The sequence below is a fragment of the Cotesia typhae genome, unplaced genomic scaffold (assembly GCF_013202065.1).
Source record: "Cotesia typhae breed Kobodo isofemale line unplaced genomic scaffold, CoteBio_Ctyphae contig_4, whole genome shotgun sequence".
Taxonomy (NCBI): domain Eukaryota; kingdom Metazoa; phylum Arthropoda; class Insecta; order Hymenoptera; family Braconidae; genus Cotesia; species Cotesia typhae.
In genome coordinates, this window is record NW_027423748.1 from 8,288,830 (window position 1) to 8,309,706 (window position 20,877).

The following is a 20,877-nucleotide window of genomic DNA, read 5'->3' on the forward strand; positions in this document are numbered from 1 at the left end:
ATTTTACTTTATTTATTGTAGGCATAATTAATAAATATTTTCTATAGTAATAATTAATAATAATAAGTAATAAGATTTATTTACCATTATTTGCATTACAAATAGGTCACAGTTTACAATTTATAATTTAATAATTTATAATTTATCAGATGGCCATTGGATGCTTTAAATAATTACAATTATTGTTGTTTGCTTAATTTATTATTTAATTATAATATTCCTGTGGTAGTATGTATGTGAATTATTAATTATTATTGATATTACAATTATTATTTTTTTTTCTTGTACAATTTTTTTAATGAAAACAGTAGCATATACACTTCAAACTACACTTCGTTATGTCGAATGTCTGTTAATTCCAGTACAATATTACATTATTTATTATATGACGTATGATATATGTTAATGTGTGGTGTACGTTGAATGGATTATCAATGTCATTGTTAATCAACTCGTTACACATTTCACCTTACGATTTAAAAGACAGTAAATATATATTTATATATATGTTTACAATTTTATTTTTTTTTTTAATGATAAATTATTCAATGAAAATATAAAAGTTTTACTTTTTTACAGTTAATATTTTAGTTTAACTGAATTGAAAAAATTTAAAACAATTTTTACTACAGACGAATTCTATTAATTTGAAATTTCAATGAGTTTTTTTTTTATGGTTGGACCCATTTAAAAAATTTTACGTAATTTTTTTAATTTCATTTTTAAAAATAACAGCAATTTTTTTTTAAATTAAATAATGGCGGAGTTTTTATGAAAATTCAAAAATTGATTGATAAAAAAAATTCTTTAAGCTTATTATTATTTTTCGCGCGCTAATTTGAATAACTAAAAATTGAGGAATTTTTTAAAATAAATTTTTAACTAATAAATTACACTCAAGCCTTCTTATTTTTAATTTCTACAATTTTATTTAAAAAAAAAAAAAAAAAAAACTTGATTAAATTTAAAATATAAAAAATTACCTCTAAAATCTTTACTAATTATATTAATTAATGAAAACAATAAATTTTTTTTTTATTTAATATCATTCAATACCATCATTATCATTTACTCTAAAATTTTAATTATAATCGACATTTATAATCTCTATATAACGATAAATAAACCCAAAACCAACTTGTATGTATAATGTTAATATATAATTGATAATTGCACTCGTCAAGTCGACATTTAATGAATGAATTAATAATAAATGAACGAACGAGTGTAAAACATTTTAATTAAATATGTCAGCTCGTCGCGTGCATTACGATTAAAGCCCGGACCATAATTACTTCCGAGGCCCGTTAGTATTTCACCAATTGTGTTTACGGTCAACGGGCCTTCGTTATTATTACTATTATTATAATTATTATTATTGTTAATACATAATATATTATTTATGATATAATATATCTATAACTTTAAACACCACAAATAGAATTATCCACCACATATGTATATATTTATAACATCTAAAAAATATAAAGCGAGCATCTGAACTCCAAACCCTCATACGCGGCATGTCAATTTTTTTTCTTTCACTCTTTAATAAATATTATTAATAATAATATCAATGCTCATTTTTTGTCCAAATAAATTCAAAGATCACGTTAGTTTTAATTAATTATTATTAATATATATTTTTTTTTTTTTCAATAATTACTGTATAAAAATAATTCAATTTTTTTTTCGCAGAATGACAGTAACAATGCGGTTAAATTAATTATATCGTTAATTTTTTTGTCACGCAACGTTTTTTTATAATTTCAAAATTCTTACACTAATTAAACTATAGGACAAGGTAACAGTGGTAAATTGTTATTTTTTTTTTTTTTTTTTTTTTTTTTTTTACTTATTTTATTTTATTTAATTAAATTTTTCATTAGCACCGTTCATTGTTAGTCACATTATTAATTCATTTTTTTGTAATTATTTTTATTAAATATGAATCCAGTCATACTTTTTAATAAATTTATGGACGAAAATTTACCGAAAGAATTTTTGTGAATAATCATCAACTATTTTCACGAATAAATTTATTCAAGCATAAAAAATTTAAATCACAGAATTTTTTAGTAAATTAAAAGTCATAAAAAATTAACATCACGTGTTCTATTGAGTCAGTTTGTGAATGTTTGTGTGATCAAGTGTGTATGTATGTGCATTTTATTGAGTTTACATGTGTTCAGACTGAGGGGTAAGTAGGGCAAACGCCCACGATTATCGAGAATCTAGAATAAACAGAGTATTTGAAAGTAAAGTCGTCTGTACATTTTTTTTTTGTTTTTTATTTAAAATTTAAGTTTTATTTTTATCGTAGACGCCGACACTACTGTGCGGGTTCTCGTGAGCGGCTTATCGGGATTCTCATTTCATCATTTACTATAAAATAGAACCAAGTAGAGTTTCTGTACACTTTTATAGCAGATATACTTTTATTTTGCTTCGTGTTAAGTCTTACTGAGAATTAAATTGAGCCGTTTGTAATGAGAAATAAATCTCGAGGGATTCTGAAAAAATTAAGTTGTTTTCGTGGTATTTATTATTTTTAATGTGAATTTTTATTATTTATTTCGCTAGGGAAAAATTTTTATGTTAACATGTATAAAAAAATGCAGACAATAAAAAAAAAAAAATATGTCCTCACATATTTTATATTTTTCCCGAAAATTTTGTGTCCAGAATAGTCATATGATAAAATCGGTTTTTTCAATGAAATTTAGAAATTTAAAAAAATTAACTTAATTCAGAAAAAAATTTTTCAAGTCAAGAAAATTATTTTAAAGAGTCAAAATAATTTTCGTGGCTAAAAAAAAAAATTTTTTTTTAAACCAATTTAATTATTTTTTCTAAGTTTAACAAATTGACCACATATACATCTTCGGCAAAAATATATATGTGTGGATATAAATTTTTTATATTAAAATTATTATGATTAAAAATTTTTTTCTAAAAGAAAAGATCCAATATAAAAAAAAAAAAAAAATAAGAATAAAAATGTTTCAAAAAGAATTTTTTACACAAATACCGTCAATCCAAAACAATTATTTACTTGCACGATAAAAATAAATTATTAGCGTAAGACATTTTGGTCAGGTTCCTACGAGATGAAAGAGTTTTTTTTTTTGTACATATAAATATTTCCTTAAAATTAATTATTTACTATTCAATATTCATCATTCATCCATTTATTATAATTTATAATTATCAGTAGTTGATGATTTATTTTTTCGATATATTTTCAATGAGCTACTTTTTTAGTGAAGCTTGGTAAAATATCTTTAGTTTTTAATTTACATGTATATATTTTATTCTATGTTACTGGATTATTTACGTTTAATTGACTCTTTTACTTTGATAACACATTTGGACGTTATTATATCATAGGGTTCTTTGTTTTTAAACTTTTTTTGCTGAAGTGTTTGGTAAATTTACCAACAATCATTAGAAAAAAATTAATCAAAGCTAAAAGAAAAATTCGTTGCTTTTTTTTGTAAAATTCATAAAAAAATTTCGTCAACTAATCATCGCGAATAATTTAATTTTATCAAAACTATTACAATTAAGTTGGTAAATTTTGATGTAATAAAATTTTTTTTCTCCATACAATATATATTTTATTGATACCAAGACGAGACCCGCATTGAAGAATTTTTTTTCTGTCGACTTTAAATAAAAAATAAAATTTCAATTCCACCTGTGTTAAATTTTTATTATAAATTTAAATTATTTAGCATTTTAAATATTGAAAAATTTTTAAAATTACAAAATAAAATTTTAAAAAATTTCCGCCTTAGTATCAATTTAAAATTCCTCAAAATTTCTAAAGACTTAAAATACCATAAATACCCAAAAAAGAAAAATATGAGACGAACTATTACAGTTTGAAATTATAAAAAAAAATTAACAGTTTCAAATAAAAAAAAAAATTTTTTTCTAATTAATTTTTTTGTTTAAAAATTTTTGTTTGACTGTATTTCAAACCACAATAGCTCCTGTTATATTTTTTGTGTGTAGATAAATATAGATATCATATCATTAGCATCTACATCACCCGTAAAAGTTACACATCTATACACAATAATAATAATAATAATATACATTGTAAAAGGTCAATCGTAAAAAGCTAGCGCGAGTAAGAAGTTAGATTAAAAAGCGCATATGGTCATCAGATCAAACGGAATACGTATTACGGATGTATATAATACAGTATAATAATAATAATAATAATAATAATAATAATAATAAATCTCAACTCGCGATTACAATTGTAAAGAAAATCTAAAGCATCTTTACACTTGTGGAAATATGTAAAACAATGCAGTTCACAGCATACCTTTTAAGCGCTGCACGTCTATATATATCTTCACATTTATGAATTTATACTATATTCTAAATAAACATAATATAACAAAAGCACAAAGTCAGATTAATAAGAGAATCAGTCAGAAATTTAATTACATTTTACAATTTTTTTTTTTAAATCAAAAATTTATTTTTTTAGTAAAAAAAAAAATTTACTTAAGCTAATTAATTTTAATATTAAGAACTTACAATTACTATTAATTATATCAATATATTTTTAAATATTAATATTAAAAAAAATGTATTATTAAGCTTATTGTTACATACTTACTAGTCACTTATTGTTTGTTACGATTATTTATTTATTTATTATTTATATTATTATAATTCAATGATTTCAGGGGCGCGAAATTGCACCCGACTAGAAAATTTAATCTCTGGGACAATTTCAACGACTTTGTCATTCCCAGGGTTGACTACGACTACGAGATCATTTTCCAGGTCGTGTTTTTTACAGAGAGTTTCCTCTTCATCGTCCTCGTTAACTTCCCGAATGATTCTACCGTCTAAAGAGATTCTTTTTAGTCGTCTAGTCGAGCCACTATCGCTGGTAGTCGCACCAGCTGCTCTTTCGCCAATACATTCCCTCAAGCGAACCGACTGCCGTGGTTATTTATATCTATATCATCAATAAAAAAATAAAAATAATGCATGCCTCAGGTTCATTCATTATATTATATCTTATACCTCAATTCTTTTAGTTTCAAAGTCTACAATAACTAAGGCTCTTTATTTTAAAGAGAAGTGTCATTTAGTAACATCAGACATTTTTTTCATTTTTTTTTTTTTTTTTTTTTTTAATATTCAATTACCTCCAAAAATTTACAATTTTCACATGAAAAAAATTTGCATGTAAATTTTTTTTTTATATCAATTTTTTTAATTATTAATATCTTTGAATTTCAGTATAATTTTTTTCAATAAATTAACCTTGAAGTGATCTGATAATTTTTAGAAATAAATTTATTGATGATAATTTATGGGAAGATATAAGTAATTAGATCTTTAAAAAAATTCTAATTAAATTTTATTATTACACGAAAAAAAAAGAAACTTTAAAATTCACTCAGATAATTAAAAATTTTTATTAAAAATTTAATTTTGTCCCAATCTTCAAATTGAATTTTCGTTAAACAATATTTAAATCTATTTTTTTTTCCTTAATTATTTTTACTTTCATAAAAATCCAATAAATATCTCAGATGATCCAAGAAACCATAAAAGAATTTTATATATATATGAATTTGAATGCACACTCGTTGCAACCTCTCTAAAACTCGGAAAGTAAAGCGTACTTATAAAGTAGTTTATGAAAATTCAACTTAAGATTCAGATTCTAAAAAATGTCTCACTTTTATTATCAAATAACGTAATGTATGACGATAACTTTTGAACTTAAACAGGCCTGAGCTTCATAAATTTACTTGAACTTTACAGACCACATTCTTCAAAGTTTTAAATATTTTTTCATCGGGTTATTTTTATTTAAAAATTATTATATATATTAAAAAAAAAAAACTTACCTCTCGAACCAAGGACAAGCCAGGACTCTACAAACGGCCAATCCCAGAGCTGTGACGATACTGACGCCAATTACTGCGTATATCACGCCAAGATGGACCACCGCAAAGATGTAGAGAGTCTTGGCGCACCAATGATCCGGGTCGAACATTTTAGCTTCAAAGTCCGGCCATCTGATCTTCAGAATCCAATAATTACCTGAGTCCACCGGGAATTAATGATTGAGAGAAAGAGGACAGTGATAATTTATAATAAATAAAGAAGATTTTTGAGTAAAATTAATGAAAATAAAATTAATTAGATAAACTTAGAAAGTGTTGGAGTAACGACTCGAACGTAAAGAACTGCTAAGATAAATCGACTCTACTCTACGAGCAATTAAATTAAGCGCGATGTTATTAAGGTCTTGGAAGATAAATATCCCGATTAATGATTAGATTATTTGATTGTTTTTTTTTTTTTTAAATAATTACTTTCAGTAAAGTGGATTTTGTCTACTGATTTTATAATTCTTTTCAATCAATTTATTATTATTTATTATAAAATAAAATAAATTAAAATGTTATTACTTATTACTATCTAATAACGAGTTTAAAAATTCTCTACCAGTGTGTGATTGCTCAATAATAAAAGAGTAACTATAAATAATGAGAATAAATGTAAAATGAGTTATGAGGACATAAATAACTTGAGGTCGATATCGGAGATATATATCTGAGTAATGGCATAGAGAGTCTCACCTAATACGAACCAGACGGTTAGGAAGCACGTCAGAGCTATAGAGACCAATTGCATGGGTGATATGTGCGGGCTTGCGTTCGGAACACTCAGGATTTCAAGCCGCCTTGATCGAATTTGCGAGTACAAGGCCCAGAACATTCTCACTCCTCCCAATGTTCCACCTACTATCATGTAAACCGGTATGTGAGGTTCCTTTGGACAGTCTTTGATGAATTGTAATCCTACGCATCAAGCATAATGATCATTTAATAATAATTATAATAACAATAATGATAATAATAATAATAATTTCTTACAAAATTTTAAACGTAAGTTATTATTGTTATTATTACCAGTAACCTTGCAGTCATTATCTGACTGCTGTAACTTGTGAACTATAAATAAATAAAATTATGCTTTATTAATTAATGACTTTTGTTAAATTGCACTTTACTTTCTTAAATATTGACGTTTTTAAAGATATAAGCTCATTCTGATGTTACACTTATCAAGAGCTTTCATTTGAGTACCCACATGGATTTTTAATATATATTTCATATATACATATATATAACATATATAAATATATGAAAAATTGATGTGGGTACTCAAATGAAAGCTCTTGATGAGTGCCACATCAGGATGAGCTTATATCTTTAAAAATGTTAGTAGTTCACAAGATACAAAGTCATTTCTTAATTATGTATCTAGAGATAGAGCATTTTAAAATAAAGTCTAATTGCTTATCATAATAAATTGACTATCGGTGAGAATGATATGAAATCTTAAAAAGGCACAAATTCAAATCAAGACTTTTGCAATGACACTAAATTTCATTAAAAAAAATCAATTTTATCATATGACTATATTCTGGACACAAAATTTTTCTTATTCTCTTAATAATATTGATGATTGTTATTATTATTAAAAAAATAATGAAAATAAAAAAAATTTATAATTAGATAAAACAAATAAAAAGTGACTTATAAGATAAGTGATAGCCATTTAATGGTTCATCCTCATTCCCTGCAACACCCTGTGGCTAAAAGAGAAATTGCTTTTGTCATGTCCAAGCAATATCAGATAAAGGAGAATCAATAGCACAAGTTCACGCTGACTGTCAACAGTAAATTAAGTTTCGATTATAATTGACAGCCTAGCGACAGGATTCGTCTACGTCTAAAGAGGAAACGGAAGTAGGAGAGAGAGAGAGAGGATACCAATCCGCATAACAATTGTCAACTAGGCAATTTTAGATGTCAATATATCCTATTCAAATCGCTTTGGATTAACGCCAAATTGATTCTGATTTTTTTTTTTTTTTTTTTTTTAATAATTTACTTTTTTATCCTATAATTCGACTGTCGTCGTTTTTAATACACCGCTCAATATTCCCGAATCCTAAATCGTTTATTTTTTATCGGTAATTTTATCACAAATTTATTAAATTTAAATTACTGCTGACACTAAATTTTATTGTGAAATTAATTTGAAGAAAAATAAACAATTACTCAGTATTTATCTTACAAAATTTAGTTAAATTATCTACGCCAGGCGAATAGCTTCTGTCAGCTCTTAATTCAGTGATGGAGCACTTCAATAGTCAGGCGCGGGTTATAACTTGCGCATTACTTTTCCCGTCGTTTAAATAAAAGTTTATCAAACTTAATTTTTACGTTAATAAAATTGAAAAATTTTTTTAAATTATTTTTTATAATATAAATGCATTAATTTTTAAAGAACGATCACAAAAAAATTGTCTAAAAAGCCCTAAAATATCTGAGTTAATTTTTAAAATAAAAATTAATACTATTAAATAAGGTCATTGACTCGTGATAACTTGATCTATAACCTCAATTAGCCTTGACCATATTATGGCTTGTGTCTTGAGGCTCGGTCACTACGAGGCGTCTGGGCCTAAGTATTATCTAATACATTTGATTTGTTTTATTCATGGAAGTCCTGAGACTTTGTTAGGGATAAACTTGAGTTTATTTTCAATTTGAGACCTTTATTATTGAAATAAATATAATTTATGAATATAATAGAAACAATTGAGTTTACTTAAAAATTTTTACAATGTTTGAAATAAAATAAAAAAAATTAATTAAAAAAAAAAGAGAGTCAGAATTATTACAATTTTTTTTCAAAGTGAAAAGGTTTATACACATTTTTAAGATAAGATTTACATTTAATAATAAACTAAGTTCACAGATACAAAATTATTTTTTGAAAATTTTTAACTACTATTAATTTATAATTTTTCGTTTAATTTAAATTTAATATAATAACACTAGACATTTATTAAAAATCAATAAATATAATAAGAAAAAAAAAATCTTTACATAATTTAAAAATTAATCACAGCTACATTTTTAATAACAATTAAAAAAAAAAAACTCAAGAATAAAAAAATTTACATTTTCTTTCAAAAAATAAAAATTGAATAATTATACCCAAAGGCTGTAGCTTGATTTGTCTTCATTGATTATCTCCAAATCCTCATTGGTTAAATAACTACTTATATTTCTCACAAACGTATATGGGAGTTCATGTAGAAAAATATCGTTGATCAACTCTTCAACATTGATCAACAACTGTTTTCTATTAGCTCCCATCTTTAACTTATAATGTAGCATATTTCCATAGAGCGGAAAGCGCTCACGGATGTTTGAATTTAAAATATCTCCTTCGTCGATCCGCTTCAGCCTTCTTGCCAACCAATGCGCGTTTTTATGAAGAACCGAGAACAGATTGAAATTGCTCGATCCAACGAATGTCTGCTTCAGTTCCTTCACTTCCATGGCGCACTTTAACCTCAAATCTTCGAACTCCTTCCCTTGGATGGCCTTCAAGTTCCCTTCGGCAAGCCGACATCCAGCTGTGTCCAATTTCACCAGATGATGTTTGAGTAAGAGCCTTTTGCGTGCTGCACTTTTCCGATCATTTGACTCAAGAGGCAATTGACCGCGATTGTTCAGCAAGTTGACATCAGCTCCCGCGTCCAGGAGGCATTGGAGACAGCTCTTCTTCGGAGAGCTCATGGCATAATGAAGAGAAGTCTCTCCACCCAGGTTTTTTTTGTTAACCTGGATATTGACACTCCTCAGTAGAATCTTGACCTTGCTCAGGTCCCCAGAAATGACAGCAGCTTGCAGTGGAAACTCTGTTATCAGACCTTCCTCCTTGCAGTAGTTGACGTCTGCTCTTCTTCGTAGAATCATCTCCACGGCTGTGTCAGACCCATAGAGACTCGCTATCACCAAAGGAGAGTATCTCACTTTTGACCTGCAGTCGATATCTAACTCGTTAGTCAAAAGCACTTCAATGAGCTCCAAATTGTTCCCGATGATAGCAAGGTCTAGAGGACTCCAACAATCAATCTCCCTCGTTGGAAAACAAGTCACGTCCACGTCGGCTCCATGTTCCAGTAGCATCTTGGCGATTTTGACTTGGTTTCCTTTGACTGCTAGATGGAGCGCAGTGTTCCCGGCGGAATCCTGGGCGTTGATATCTGCACCTGAATCAAGAATCCTGAATATCACCAAATTCTTCAGTTTCTCGAAAACTGCGAGATGTAAAACTGTACCGCAGCTCGCCTCGTTGATGGTCACGTCTACGCGTTCATTTAAAAGATGGCTGATAAATTTATAGTCCTTCATATGTACAGCAATATGGAGGATCGAGACTTCTCCGTATTCTCCCAACACATACCTCGAATTCACATTTACGTGACCGTCTTCAATTTGTTTTGTAACTTTATTATATTCTTCCACAGTAATTAACTCCATTTTTAACAAGACTTTTAAATGTTACTAGTAACTTTTAAAAAACTCACTCTTTTTCAAGTTTTTGTATGCTGAAGTAAATATGTTCACTTTAAGGTTAACACAACCATTATTATTTGAACGGAAGAGTATTTGCTTAATTTTAAGATTTATCTTTCATCCCCTCTCTCACTGAGGAGACGTGGAGCCTCACAATGGGGGGTCAGCCTATTCATTGATTCGTGCACAAATATACTTACTATAGTCCCAGTATACAGTTTCTTTAATTTTTTTATGTCATTTTATGAAAATAACAACTTTGACACTTAAATTGTAGAGTTAAAAAATTTTCAACTACATATAGAAAATTAAAAAAAGTATCCTATAATTTATAGCGTAGCTATATAAATAAATAAAGTTACTAGGACAATATATTTCAAGCTCTCTAGGAATATTTTTTTAGTAAACAAGTAAGTGAATAAGAACTGAAATAAAGTAAATATTTTTATAAAAAAATTTAATTAATTATTTTTTTTTAATTAAAAAAAAAAAAAAATTATTTCAACTACTAGATTGCATCCTGTTGTTTTTCCACGCTGAGAATTTTTTCAAAACATGAAACCCAGTTTTTTATGAACAATACCGCGATAATAATTTCCAAATTTTTCAGGCTCTAATTAAAATTTAAATGATGATAGTAGCTTAATTATTAGTGTCTATGTAATAGTATTATCATTTAAATTTAATATTGATTATATAATATGTAATAGAATTATAAATGACTGTGATAATTAATAACCAGATATGAAATATTTACCCATTAAACATTGTACAAACTATCATTGATCAGATAATTATCATGAAAACCAACGTCAAACTATGTGGCCACGGACAAATAGGAAAATGTTGATACTGCGTTCATAATAACAAACATCTCTTAATCAACATCACAAGTACTCGCGATCTAAATGGACGTGTAAAAGCTCGTCAAAGGACATATGAACATTCACATGAATTTACATTACTGTACAATCTATATAATATAAATATTTCGTATATAATTATTCACATTAGGTGTTCATGTTTTACACATACTTAGAACAGTAGATACAAATATGAAGTCTGTATAAATATAGACAGTAGCATACTATGTAATATCGTTCATATATATGTATATGTATAAATATATAATATACTACCCGGATATATCGATCGTTTATTTCAGCTCGTATATGTAATGCTGATAGTTATATAATGTTGTAATATGTATGTATGTAGATATTCAACATTATACAGCAGAGGCCAGTGGCACAAGTGAAATTAAGTGGGCTTGCATGTCGAGAAGAGCTTGCTTTGCTAACCCGGTGCTCGGTCTCTCGGATAGGAGCCTCGCGTGTCATAACCTACTAGTCGATTATCTGCGGTCGATATCATGTATTATATATTTCGACTAAGCTACTGTTAATTATATGCTTTTTATGTTACTTTGTTGTATTGTATTTTACACACTGTGTTATATTTTATATGTTTTATTTATTTTTATGATATTCAATTCGAGGATTAATGTTGCTTCAAAAATACTCGAGTATTTTTGGGTCTTTGAGGGTGAGTTGTTTTAATTAGAACGAGTTTTTTCGGCTTGAATAAAAAATTTGATTAATTTTAAATTTGTAAATTTTTTAAGGGACTTTTAGAAATTTTTTAAAATATACGCCGAGTATTAAGGGAGATTTAGAATTTAAAAAATAATTTAGTTTTAAGGAATTGCTTTGTTTCACGGTCTGCAATACTTTAATCCATACAGAAAAGAAAATTTACTGGAATGAAGTAAATAATTTTGAAGAGTATTAAATAGATTTGAGTAGAAAAATTAAAAAATTGAAGAATGAAAGATTGAAAAATTTTTTGTCTTGATTCAAGACAATAAAACTTTTCAAAATTATTTTTTTGGTTCAAGAATTTTTCATTTGATTCAAGTTAATTTTTTTTTTCTGGGCATAAAAATGATATTTAGAATTTTTTCTGATAATTAAAAACTTCAATCTAGGTAAAAAATTTATTTTATGAATTTTTATGATTATTTTTAAAAATCCTTCGTTAAAAAAATTTTTAATTGATAATATCTATCCTCTGGAAAAATTTTTCAAAATTAATTTGTGTATTAAAGTGATAAAAAATCGAAATATTTTTTCTGTCTGATAAATTATAAGTTAAATTATTAAGGAAGAAAAGTATAAGGATTGTTGTAAGATTTCGAATAATTTAAAAATTTTTATGAATTCTGAACTTGATAGAGGTAATAATCTATCTAAAAGCATCTGAAACAAAACTTGTGATGAAATTCATATCTTTGAATGCCTCGAATACCTTTGAAGTACATTTTAACCTCAGAGATAAGAAATTAGTTATTTGATGAGTATATAATAATGATATTTGCGTTAATAATAATAATAATAATAATAATAATAATAATAATAATAATAATAATAATAATAATAATAATAATAATAATAATAACGGTGCTTGTTACGTGGCCTCCTAGTGGCGCACCGCGGGAAACGCAGACCGCAACATCTGGTCTGTAGGCTAACAACGTAACCGGAGCAACGGGCCAACTACCCGTTGCACCGTAATATCTGAGTTCCAAAACAGTATAATCTCAGAAGTGCTCCCCACAACCGGTCCTCTTCGGATGAGGACCAGTCATCAGGTGGGAGGAGCACACCGGACCCGATGACTTATGACGACCCCGGCGCTTATAGGATTAAGTTTAAGTGGACGGAGGAGCTTCGCGCCGATCTCTTGGTGTGCTGGCAGAACAGCGAGCCGGAGGTATCAGGGTATATGGCCCGGATGCACACACTTTGGTGTGGCATGCATCCGGAGCACAGACATTTTACGCCCAAACACCTGCGTAATTACGCCTCATACCTTCGGCATAATCGACGATCGCTGCTGCCAAATAGAAGGCAGTCTAATCGGCCTTCATTTCCAGCACCGCTACACCAAGAACGGCACCGTTTCTCCGAGGACAACGACAACCTCTTTACAGGTCGACAAGTGAGCATCTCCAAAAAGATGACTCACTCAAAACAACAGCTCGACACGGTGAACGAAGATCTCCCCACACAGCTTCAAGAGGACTCCACTCTGCTCACTGTCAACCAAGTTGTCTACGGTGCCGCGGCTTCGCTTCTGCCGATAGAGAGAAGACATTCTCTCTCTTTCGAGGCGAAGTTGAAGCTGCGCATCGCTCAACTTGGACACAAAATTGACATTTCTCGGAAACAAGTCTCCCGCATTCAGTGTGTGATAGAGTATGTTAGTACTCAAAGACCGTACACGCCAAAGTTCGTCGCCTGGCGGCAGAACTTCGAAGGCGACATCACACACTGAACAAGAGTACTCTTCTTGTCATCAAAGAAGAGTCTCTTAACAGGTTGCGGGCTCTGGTGGCTTCCAAAAAGTCACAGAGAAAAGGCTGAAGCGGTTGATCGACAACTCTTTGTTTCGATCCAACCCTTCACGCTTTCTGTCACCTAAGACCGCTGTTCCCGAGAATTATCCATCATCTGAGCGAGTGGAAGCCTTTTGGAGTGAATTGTACGGAGATCAACCAAACGTCAACCCGGATACTCCAGCTCTGCACGACTTCGAGGCATTCTGTCGAGAACACCGACGGCAGGATATCGCCGAAGAGAGCCCTGCAGTCAGTGTGGAAGAGGTTCGTAAAGCCCTGAATGGCAGCAAGAACTGGGCTGCCCCGGGTCCAGATGGCATAAACATCTTCTGGTGGAAGAAATTTTCTTCTACACATGCTCATCTGGCCCGGATTTTTACATCATACATTCAGGGCGACGAACCAATTCCAGACTGGCTGGTAGAAGGGCGAACCGTACTCATCCCTAAAAAGGGTGACTTGTCCGACCCAAAGAACTACAGGCCTATCACTTGCTTGAATGCAGTTTACAGATTTTTACAAAAATCTTAAATAACCGTATCTTGCAGGAGATAGAGCCTGTGTGGCAACAGATATACGAACAACGTGGCAGTAAACAGGGCGTGTCAGGTTGCAAGATCAACTTGTTGGTAGATAGATGCGTCATTCAAGACGCAATCTACTACCAACGCAACCTGTCTATGGCCTGGATTGACTACCGTAAGGCATTTGACTCAACTTCACATGAGTTGATTCTCTATCTGCTCAAATGCCTCGGAATCAATCGCCAAACAGTGGGATGCATACAACGTACGATGCAGCTCTGGCGAACGCGTTTTCACATAGGAAGTGGAAATGCATTGCACGTAACCGGAACTGTTCAGTACAAGAGAGGCGTCTTTCAGGGAGATTCTCTGAGCCCTCTGTTGTTTTGCATCTCACTGCTGCCAATATCTGTTGCCCTCCGACAAACTCGTGGGTACTCTGCGGGGCTACCGAGTGATCGAGTATACTCGATCACTCACCAACTGTTTATGGATGATCTAAAGATATACAGTGCCAACAAAGATCATCTACAAACGGCCATCAACATCGTAGCAGAGTACACACGAGATGTCGGAATGTCTTTTGGGTTGGACAAGTGTGCGGTCGTACACCTGGCGAAGGGTAAGTGCTCTGATACGGGTGGAGATGTCGAATTAGTGGATGGGAGCGTCTTAAGAGAATTAGACGCCGGAGAGTTGTACAGATATCTAGGGATTGAAGAGCGGCAAATGCATGCCGTCTCTGAAGTCCGAACAACTCTTCGCAGTGAGTATGTTAGGAGACTCCGGAAGATCTGGTCATCAGAACTTTCCGGCAAGAACAAAGTCTCAGCTACTAACATGCTCGCTGTCCCGGTCCTACTTTACTCTTTTGGGATCCTGAAATGGCCTCGAAATGAGTTGAAAGATCTCGACATCAAAACCCGTAAAGTCATCAATATGAATCAGAGCATGCACCCTAATTCATCAGTCGCCAGGATGTACCTCTCCCGGAACATCGGAGGGAGAGGATTGCAGAGCTTGGAGCGGCTTCACGATCGTTTGGTTCTGGGTTTAACATACGAGGTTGCCAATTTCACAGCAGACGAGGACGACTTCCTGATGCAATTTGTTCATAGTCATGAAAATGCGCGGAAGGGGTCGTTCTTGTATAAGGCAGCAATCTACGCGGCAAATACCTTAGGTCTCGGAGAAATAAACGCTCTCATTGAACTCCCGAAAAAGGAGTTCAAGAGCGTCGTCAGGATAGCCGAGGAAAAAAACTCCTCGGTGAACACATGGACAAGTCCATGCACAGCGTGTATTTCAAACACGTCCGTGACCATGGCTTGTCCACCCAGCTGACATTCTCCTTCTTGAAGTCAGCTGGCCTGATGTCCGAGACCGAAGGGTTTATATTTGCCTGCCAAGATGGTGTTATCAACACTCTCGAATACCGTAGCAAGGTGCTCCAGGCGCAGCTTCCGGACACGTCCTGTCGGACGTGTAAACAACATCCGGAGACGCTGATGCACCTTTTGTCGGCATGTCCTGTGCTGGCAAGAGGTGCCTACATACAGCGTCACAATGCTGCCCTGCGAGTACTCTATTATCATCTCAGATATAGCTGCGGTATCGATGAGACACCAGTGTTGCCTTATCTGCCAGGAGATATTCCGCAGGTTGTTGAGAATGACAGTTCCAAAATTTATTGGAACATACCATTCGCAACAACCCGGCGGATTGACCACAACAAACCTGATATTGTGCTCTTTGACAAGGCTACTCGTGACATTTATGTCATTGAGTTTTCGGCCCCAGCCGAATACAATATCTCGGCCAAAGAAGAGCACAAACACCAGATATATCAGGATCTCCTGTTTGAAATTGGCAAACTGTACCCAGGTTACCGTGTCAAGCTCGTCGTTTTGGTTGTCGGCGTCCTTGGAGGGATGAAACAGTCTTTTGTGTCTTCACTTGCGAAGATACCGGCTTGCAGTTCAGCAGCCGTGTCTCTAGCAGTGCGGATGCAAAAGGCTGTCATTTTGGGATCCCTGCGTCTACTTAGGCAAATGAATTTGGCCTGCTGCACTCACTAACCGCCTTGTTGTGTGGAGTGGTGCAGCAGTAATGGATGGCGCTCAGGCTGGGCCCTCGGAGAGTCGGACTCCGGGGAAAACCCCCCTGAGCAATTAATAACAAATAATAATAATAATAATAATAATAATAATAATAATAATAATAATAATAATGGTCTCCCGCATTCAGTGTGTGATTGAGTACGACACAACTCAAACACCATACACGCCCCGAATTCGGCGCATTGCTGCTGAACTTCGGTGGCGTCATCACACACTGAACAAGAGTACTCTTCATGTCATCAAGGAAGAGTCTCTTAATAAATTGCGGGCTCTAGTGGCTGCTAAAAAGTCATTAGAGAAAAGGCTGAAGCGGTTGGTCGACAACTCGTTGTTTCAATCCAGCCCTTCACGGTTTCTGACACCAAAGACCGATGTTACCGGGAATTATCCAACACCTGAGCGGGTGGAAGCTTTTGGACTGAGTTGTATGGAGATCAACCAAACGTGAACGCCAACACTCCAGCTCTGCACGACTTCAAAATATTCTGTCGGGAACACCGTCGACAGAATGCTGATGAAGAGAGCCCTGCAGTCAGTGTGGATGAAGTTCGTTCAGCTCTAAATGGCAGCAAAAATTGGGCTGCCCCGGGACCAGACGGCATTAATGTCTGTTGGTGGAAGAAGTTTACTTCTACCCACCTCCATCTGGCCCGCATATTTACATCATACATTAGAGCTGACGATCCGATTCCGGACTGGCTTGTAGAAGGGCGAACCGTACTGATACCTAAAAAAGGTGACTTGTCTGACCCTAAGAATTTCAGGCCTATCACCTGCTTGAATGCGGTTTATAAAATTTTTACAAAAATTTTAAATAACCGTATCTTGCAGCAGATAGAGCCTGTATGGCAACAGATATATGAACAACGTGGCAGTAAAGAGGCCTGTCAGGTTGCAAGGAGAACCTGATAGTGGATCGATGCGTCTTACAAGATGCGATCTACTATCAACGCAACCTGTCAATGGCTTGGATTGACTATCGCAAGGCATTTGACTCAACTCCACATGAGTTGATTTTATATCTACTCAAATGCCTGGGAGTCAATCCCGAAATAGTGGAATGTATTCGGCGTACAATGCAGCTCTGGCGAACGCGATTTCACATTGGAAGTGGAAACGCATTGCACGTAACCGGAGTTGTAGAGTACAAACGAGGGGTCTTCCAAGGCGATTCCTTGAGCCCTCTGCTGTTTTGCATTTCACTGCTGCCTATATCTGTTGTTCTCCGTAAAACTCATGGGTACTCTGTGGGGCCTCCGGGTGATCGAAACTATTCGATTACCCATCTGCTTTACATGGATGATCTGAAGTTGTATAGCGCTGATAAAGATCATCTACAAGCGGCCCTCAACATCGTAGCAGAGTACACACGAGATGTCGGAATGTCTTTTGGGTTGGACAAGTGTGCGGTCGTACATCTGGCGAGGGGTAAGTGCTCTGATACTGGTGATGATGTCGAATTAGTGGATGGGAGCGTCTTAAGCCAATTAGACGCCGGGGAGTTGTATAGATATCTAGGAATGGAAGAGCACCGCATGCATGCGGTCTCTGAAGTCCGAACAACTCTCCAGAGCGAGTATGTTAGGAGACTCCGGAAAATTTGGTCCTCCGAACTTTCCGGCAAAAACAAAGTCTCAGCTACTAACATGCTCGCTGTCCCAGTCTTACTATACTCTTTCGGTGTCCTGAAATGGACCCGAAAGGATTTACGAGATCTCGACATCAAAACCCGTAAGATCATTAATATGAATCGGAGCATGCACCCCAATTCATCAGTCGCCAGATTATACCTCTCCCGGTCCATCGGTGGGAGAGGTTTGCAGAGTTTGGAGCGGCTTCACGACCGTTTGGTCCTGGGTTTAACTCACGAAGTTGTCAATTTCACTGCAGACGAGGATGACTTTCTTATGCAAATTGTACATAAACATGAAAATGCGCATAAGGGGTCATTCTTGTATAAGGCAGCAATATATGCGGCAAGAACCCTTGGTCTTGGAGAAATAAACGCTCTTATGGAACTCCGAAAGGAGGAATTTAAGAGCGTCATCAGGAACGCCGAGGAAAAACTACTCCTTGGCGAACTGATGGACAAGTCCATGCACAGCGTGTTCTTTAAACACGTGCGTGATCATGGCTTGTCCATCCAGCTGACGTTTTCCTTCTTAAAGTCAGCGGGCCTGATGTCCGAGACTGAAGGGTTCATATTTGCCTGCCAAGATGGTGTCATTAACACTCTTGAGTACCGTAGCAAGGTGCTCCAGGTGCAGCTTCCGGACACGTCCTGTAGGAGGTGTAGACAACATCCGGAGACGCTTATGCACCTTTTGTCGGCATGTCCAGTGCTGGCGAGAGGTGCATATATCCAGCGTCACAATGCTGCCCTGAGAGTACTGTACTACTATCTTCGTCATTGCTACGGTATTGACGTGACACCAGTGCTGCCTTATTTGCCAGGAGATATTCCCCAGGTTGTTGAGAATGACAGTTGCAAAATTTATTGGAACATGCCATTTGCAACAACCCGGCGGATAGATCACAATAAACCTGATATTGTGCTCTTCGACAAGGCCACTCGTGACATTTATGTCATTGAGTTCTCGGCCCCGGCTGAATACAACATCTCAGCCAAAGAAGAGCACAAAAGACAAATATATCAGGATCTCCTGTTTGAAATTGGCAAACTTTACCCAGGTTACCGTGTCAAGCTTGTCGTCCTGATTGTTGGCGTCCTAGGAGGGATGAAACAGTCTTTTGTATCCTCACTTGCCAAAGTTCCAGCTTGCTCATCAAAAGCTGAGTTCTTGGCAGTTAGGATGCAGAAGGCTGTTTTACTTGGTTCTCTCCGTCTCTTAAGGGAAATGACTTTGGCCTGCTGTGATCACTAGCCGCCTTGTTGTGCGGAGTGGTCCAGCAGTAACGGATGGAGCTCAGGCTGGGCCCTCGGAGAATCGGACTCCGGGGATAACCCCCCTGAGCATTTAATAACAAAATAATAATAATAATAATAATAATAATAATGATAATAATAAAGATAATAATTACCCATAATGAGCATGATAATGGGGACAGTTGAAAGACATGCGAGGCAGATAGTGACAAACATAGTTTTGCTGACAACCCCCATCGCCCGGAACACAAAGTCACAGATGCCACTAGCTTCTCTGTGGGCGTCTTTTAGTTGAAATACTAAAGATCCGTACGTCGCAACTCCCAATCCACTTGAAGCGGTTGTTCCCTTTTCTGTTGAATTTACCGTTCTCATACAAAGCCGACGTGATTCGTCTCCTGAAAACTAATTTAATCAAAAATTCTTCATTTTCTTATACTTTAACATCGATTTAATTATTTTTAATTTTTATTACTTTCCGTGAAATAAGGTCGGTGAAAAAAAAATCTTAATTTTATTTTAATTCCATAACATCGTGACTTATCATCATTATAACGAAGTTATTTGATACTTTTATTACAATAATTATGATTGTAATTTAGCGTTCAAAATAATTGTGGTTTGTAAATATGCATCGTGCAAAAGTTATTAAATAGTTTAGGATTAAATTTCGTGTTTTGAAAATTCGTATGAGAAATTATTAAATATTTTTATTTTTTATAAAAGTTTCATTATTTTTCGCTGTAGTAAAATTAAAATCCCAAGTTACGAGATTACGTCAAGAAATTATAAATTTTATCATATTTTTCAATCGTATTGAAATTTTTACAGACTACCCAAATAGAAAAGTCTTATGATCATTTTTAATTATATAATTAAGCTCCTAGTCAACAGTTGAAGAAAATAAAAATTTTTTAAAATTTTCCTCTTACAGTTTGATGTGTATAAATATTTTGTTAATTAACACACTGGCAAAAAAATTGTTTTCTTAAAAATTAAAAATTTTGGACGAAAAAAAATTATTTTGAAGAATTAGGTTAGCTTGAATCAACTAAAATTTAGTTCCAAGCCAATTAATCTTAATTTTATTTTTAACGAAGAATAATTTTTAGTTTAAAAATTTTTTTGTTCTATTTAAGATGATTAAACTCTTCAAAAAGATGCTCTATAAAATAACAACAGTAAAACAAATTTATTTTATTGATGAAATGATAAATTATTAATTGCAAATTAGAGACAACAATCACGAATTGTTAGCTAATTACTGAATCAATAATGATGGAAATTTCAAGACAAATTGAGTCTTGACATTGCCACTTGATTGGGTGCTCTAGAGTAAACTTCTCAGGTTATATATACCCAGATCATTTCCAATATAGTCGAGTATCAACACACAATCTATCGATAACTACTTGAGTGTACTCGAACAGCTATTGTATGTAAGATATGTCCTCATATGCAATATCTTCGGTACAAAATATAATAAGCCTTCCAGCAATCCAGCAGGGCA

General features: G+C 33.4%; 1 protein-coding gene and 1 long non-coding RNA gene across 2 annotated transcripts in view; one reads left to right on the top strand and one right to left on the bottom strand.

Moving 5' to 3' along the window:
* Positions 1-4,822, top strand: part of LOC141527203 (uncharacterized) — a 70,051-nt gene extending 65,229 nt beyond the window's left edge. Inside the window, exon 5 of the long non-coding RNA XR_012479157.1 lies at positions 4,710-4,822. This is a non-coding gene — a long non-coding RNA (uncharacterized LOC141527203). The remainder of the gene's footprint in view (positions 1-4,709) is intronic.
* A 28-nt stretch (positions 4,823-4,850) lies between these two features.
* LOC141527202 (uncharacterized) overlaps positions 4,851-20,877 on the bottom strand; it is a 58,436-nt gene continuing 42,409 nt past the window's right edge. The window contains exons 6-9 of the mRNA XM_074242557.1: positions 19,523-19,772; positions 6,630-6,851; positions 5,892-6,087; positions 4,851-4,987 (exon numbers count right to left, since the gene is read on the bottom strand). Of these exons, the coding sequence (XP_074098658.1) occupies positions 4,978-4,987; positions 5,892-6,087; positions 6,630-6,851; positions 19,523-19,772 (678 nt within the window). The 3' untranslated portion in view covers positions 4,851-4,977. The remainder of the gene's footprint in view (positions 4,988-5,891; positions 6,088-6,629; positions 6,852-19,522; positions 19,773-20,877) is intronic.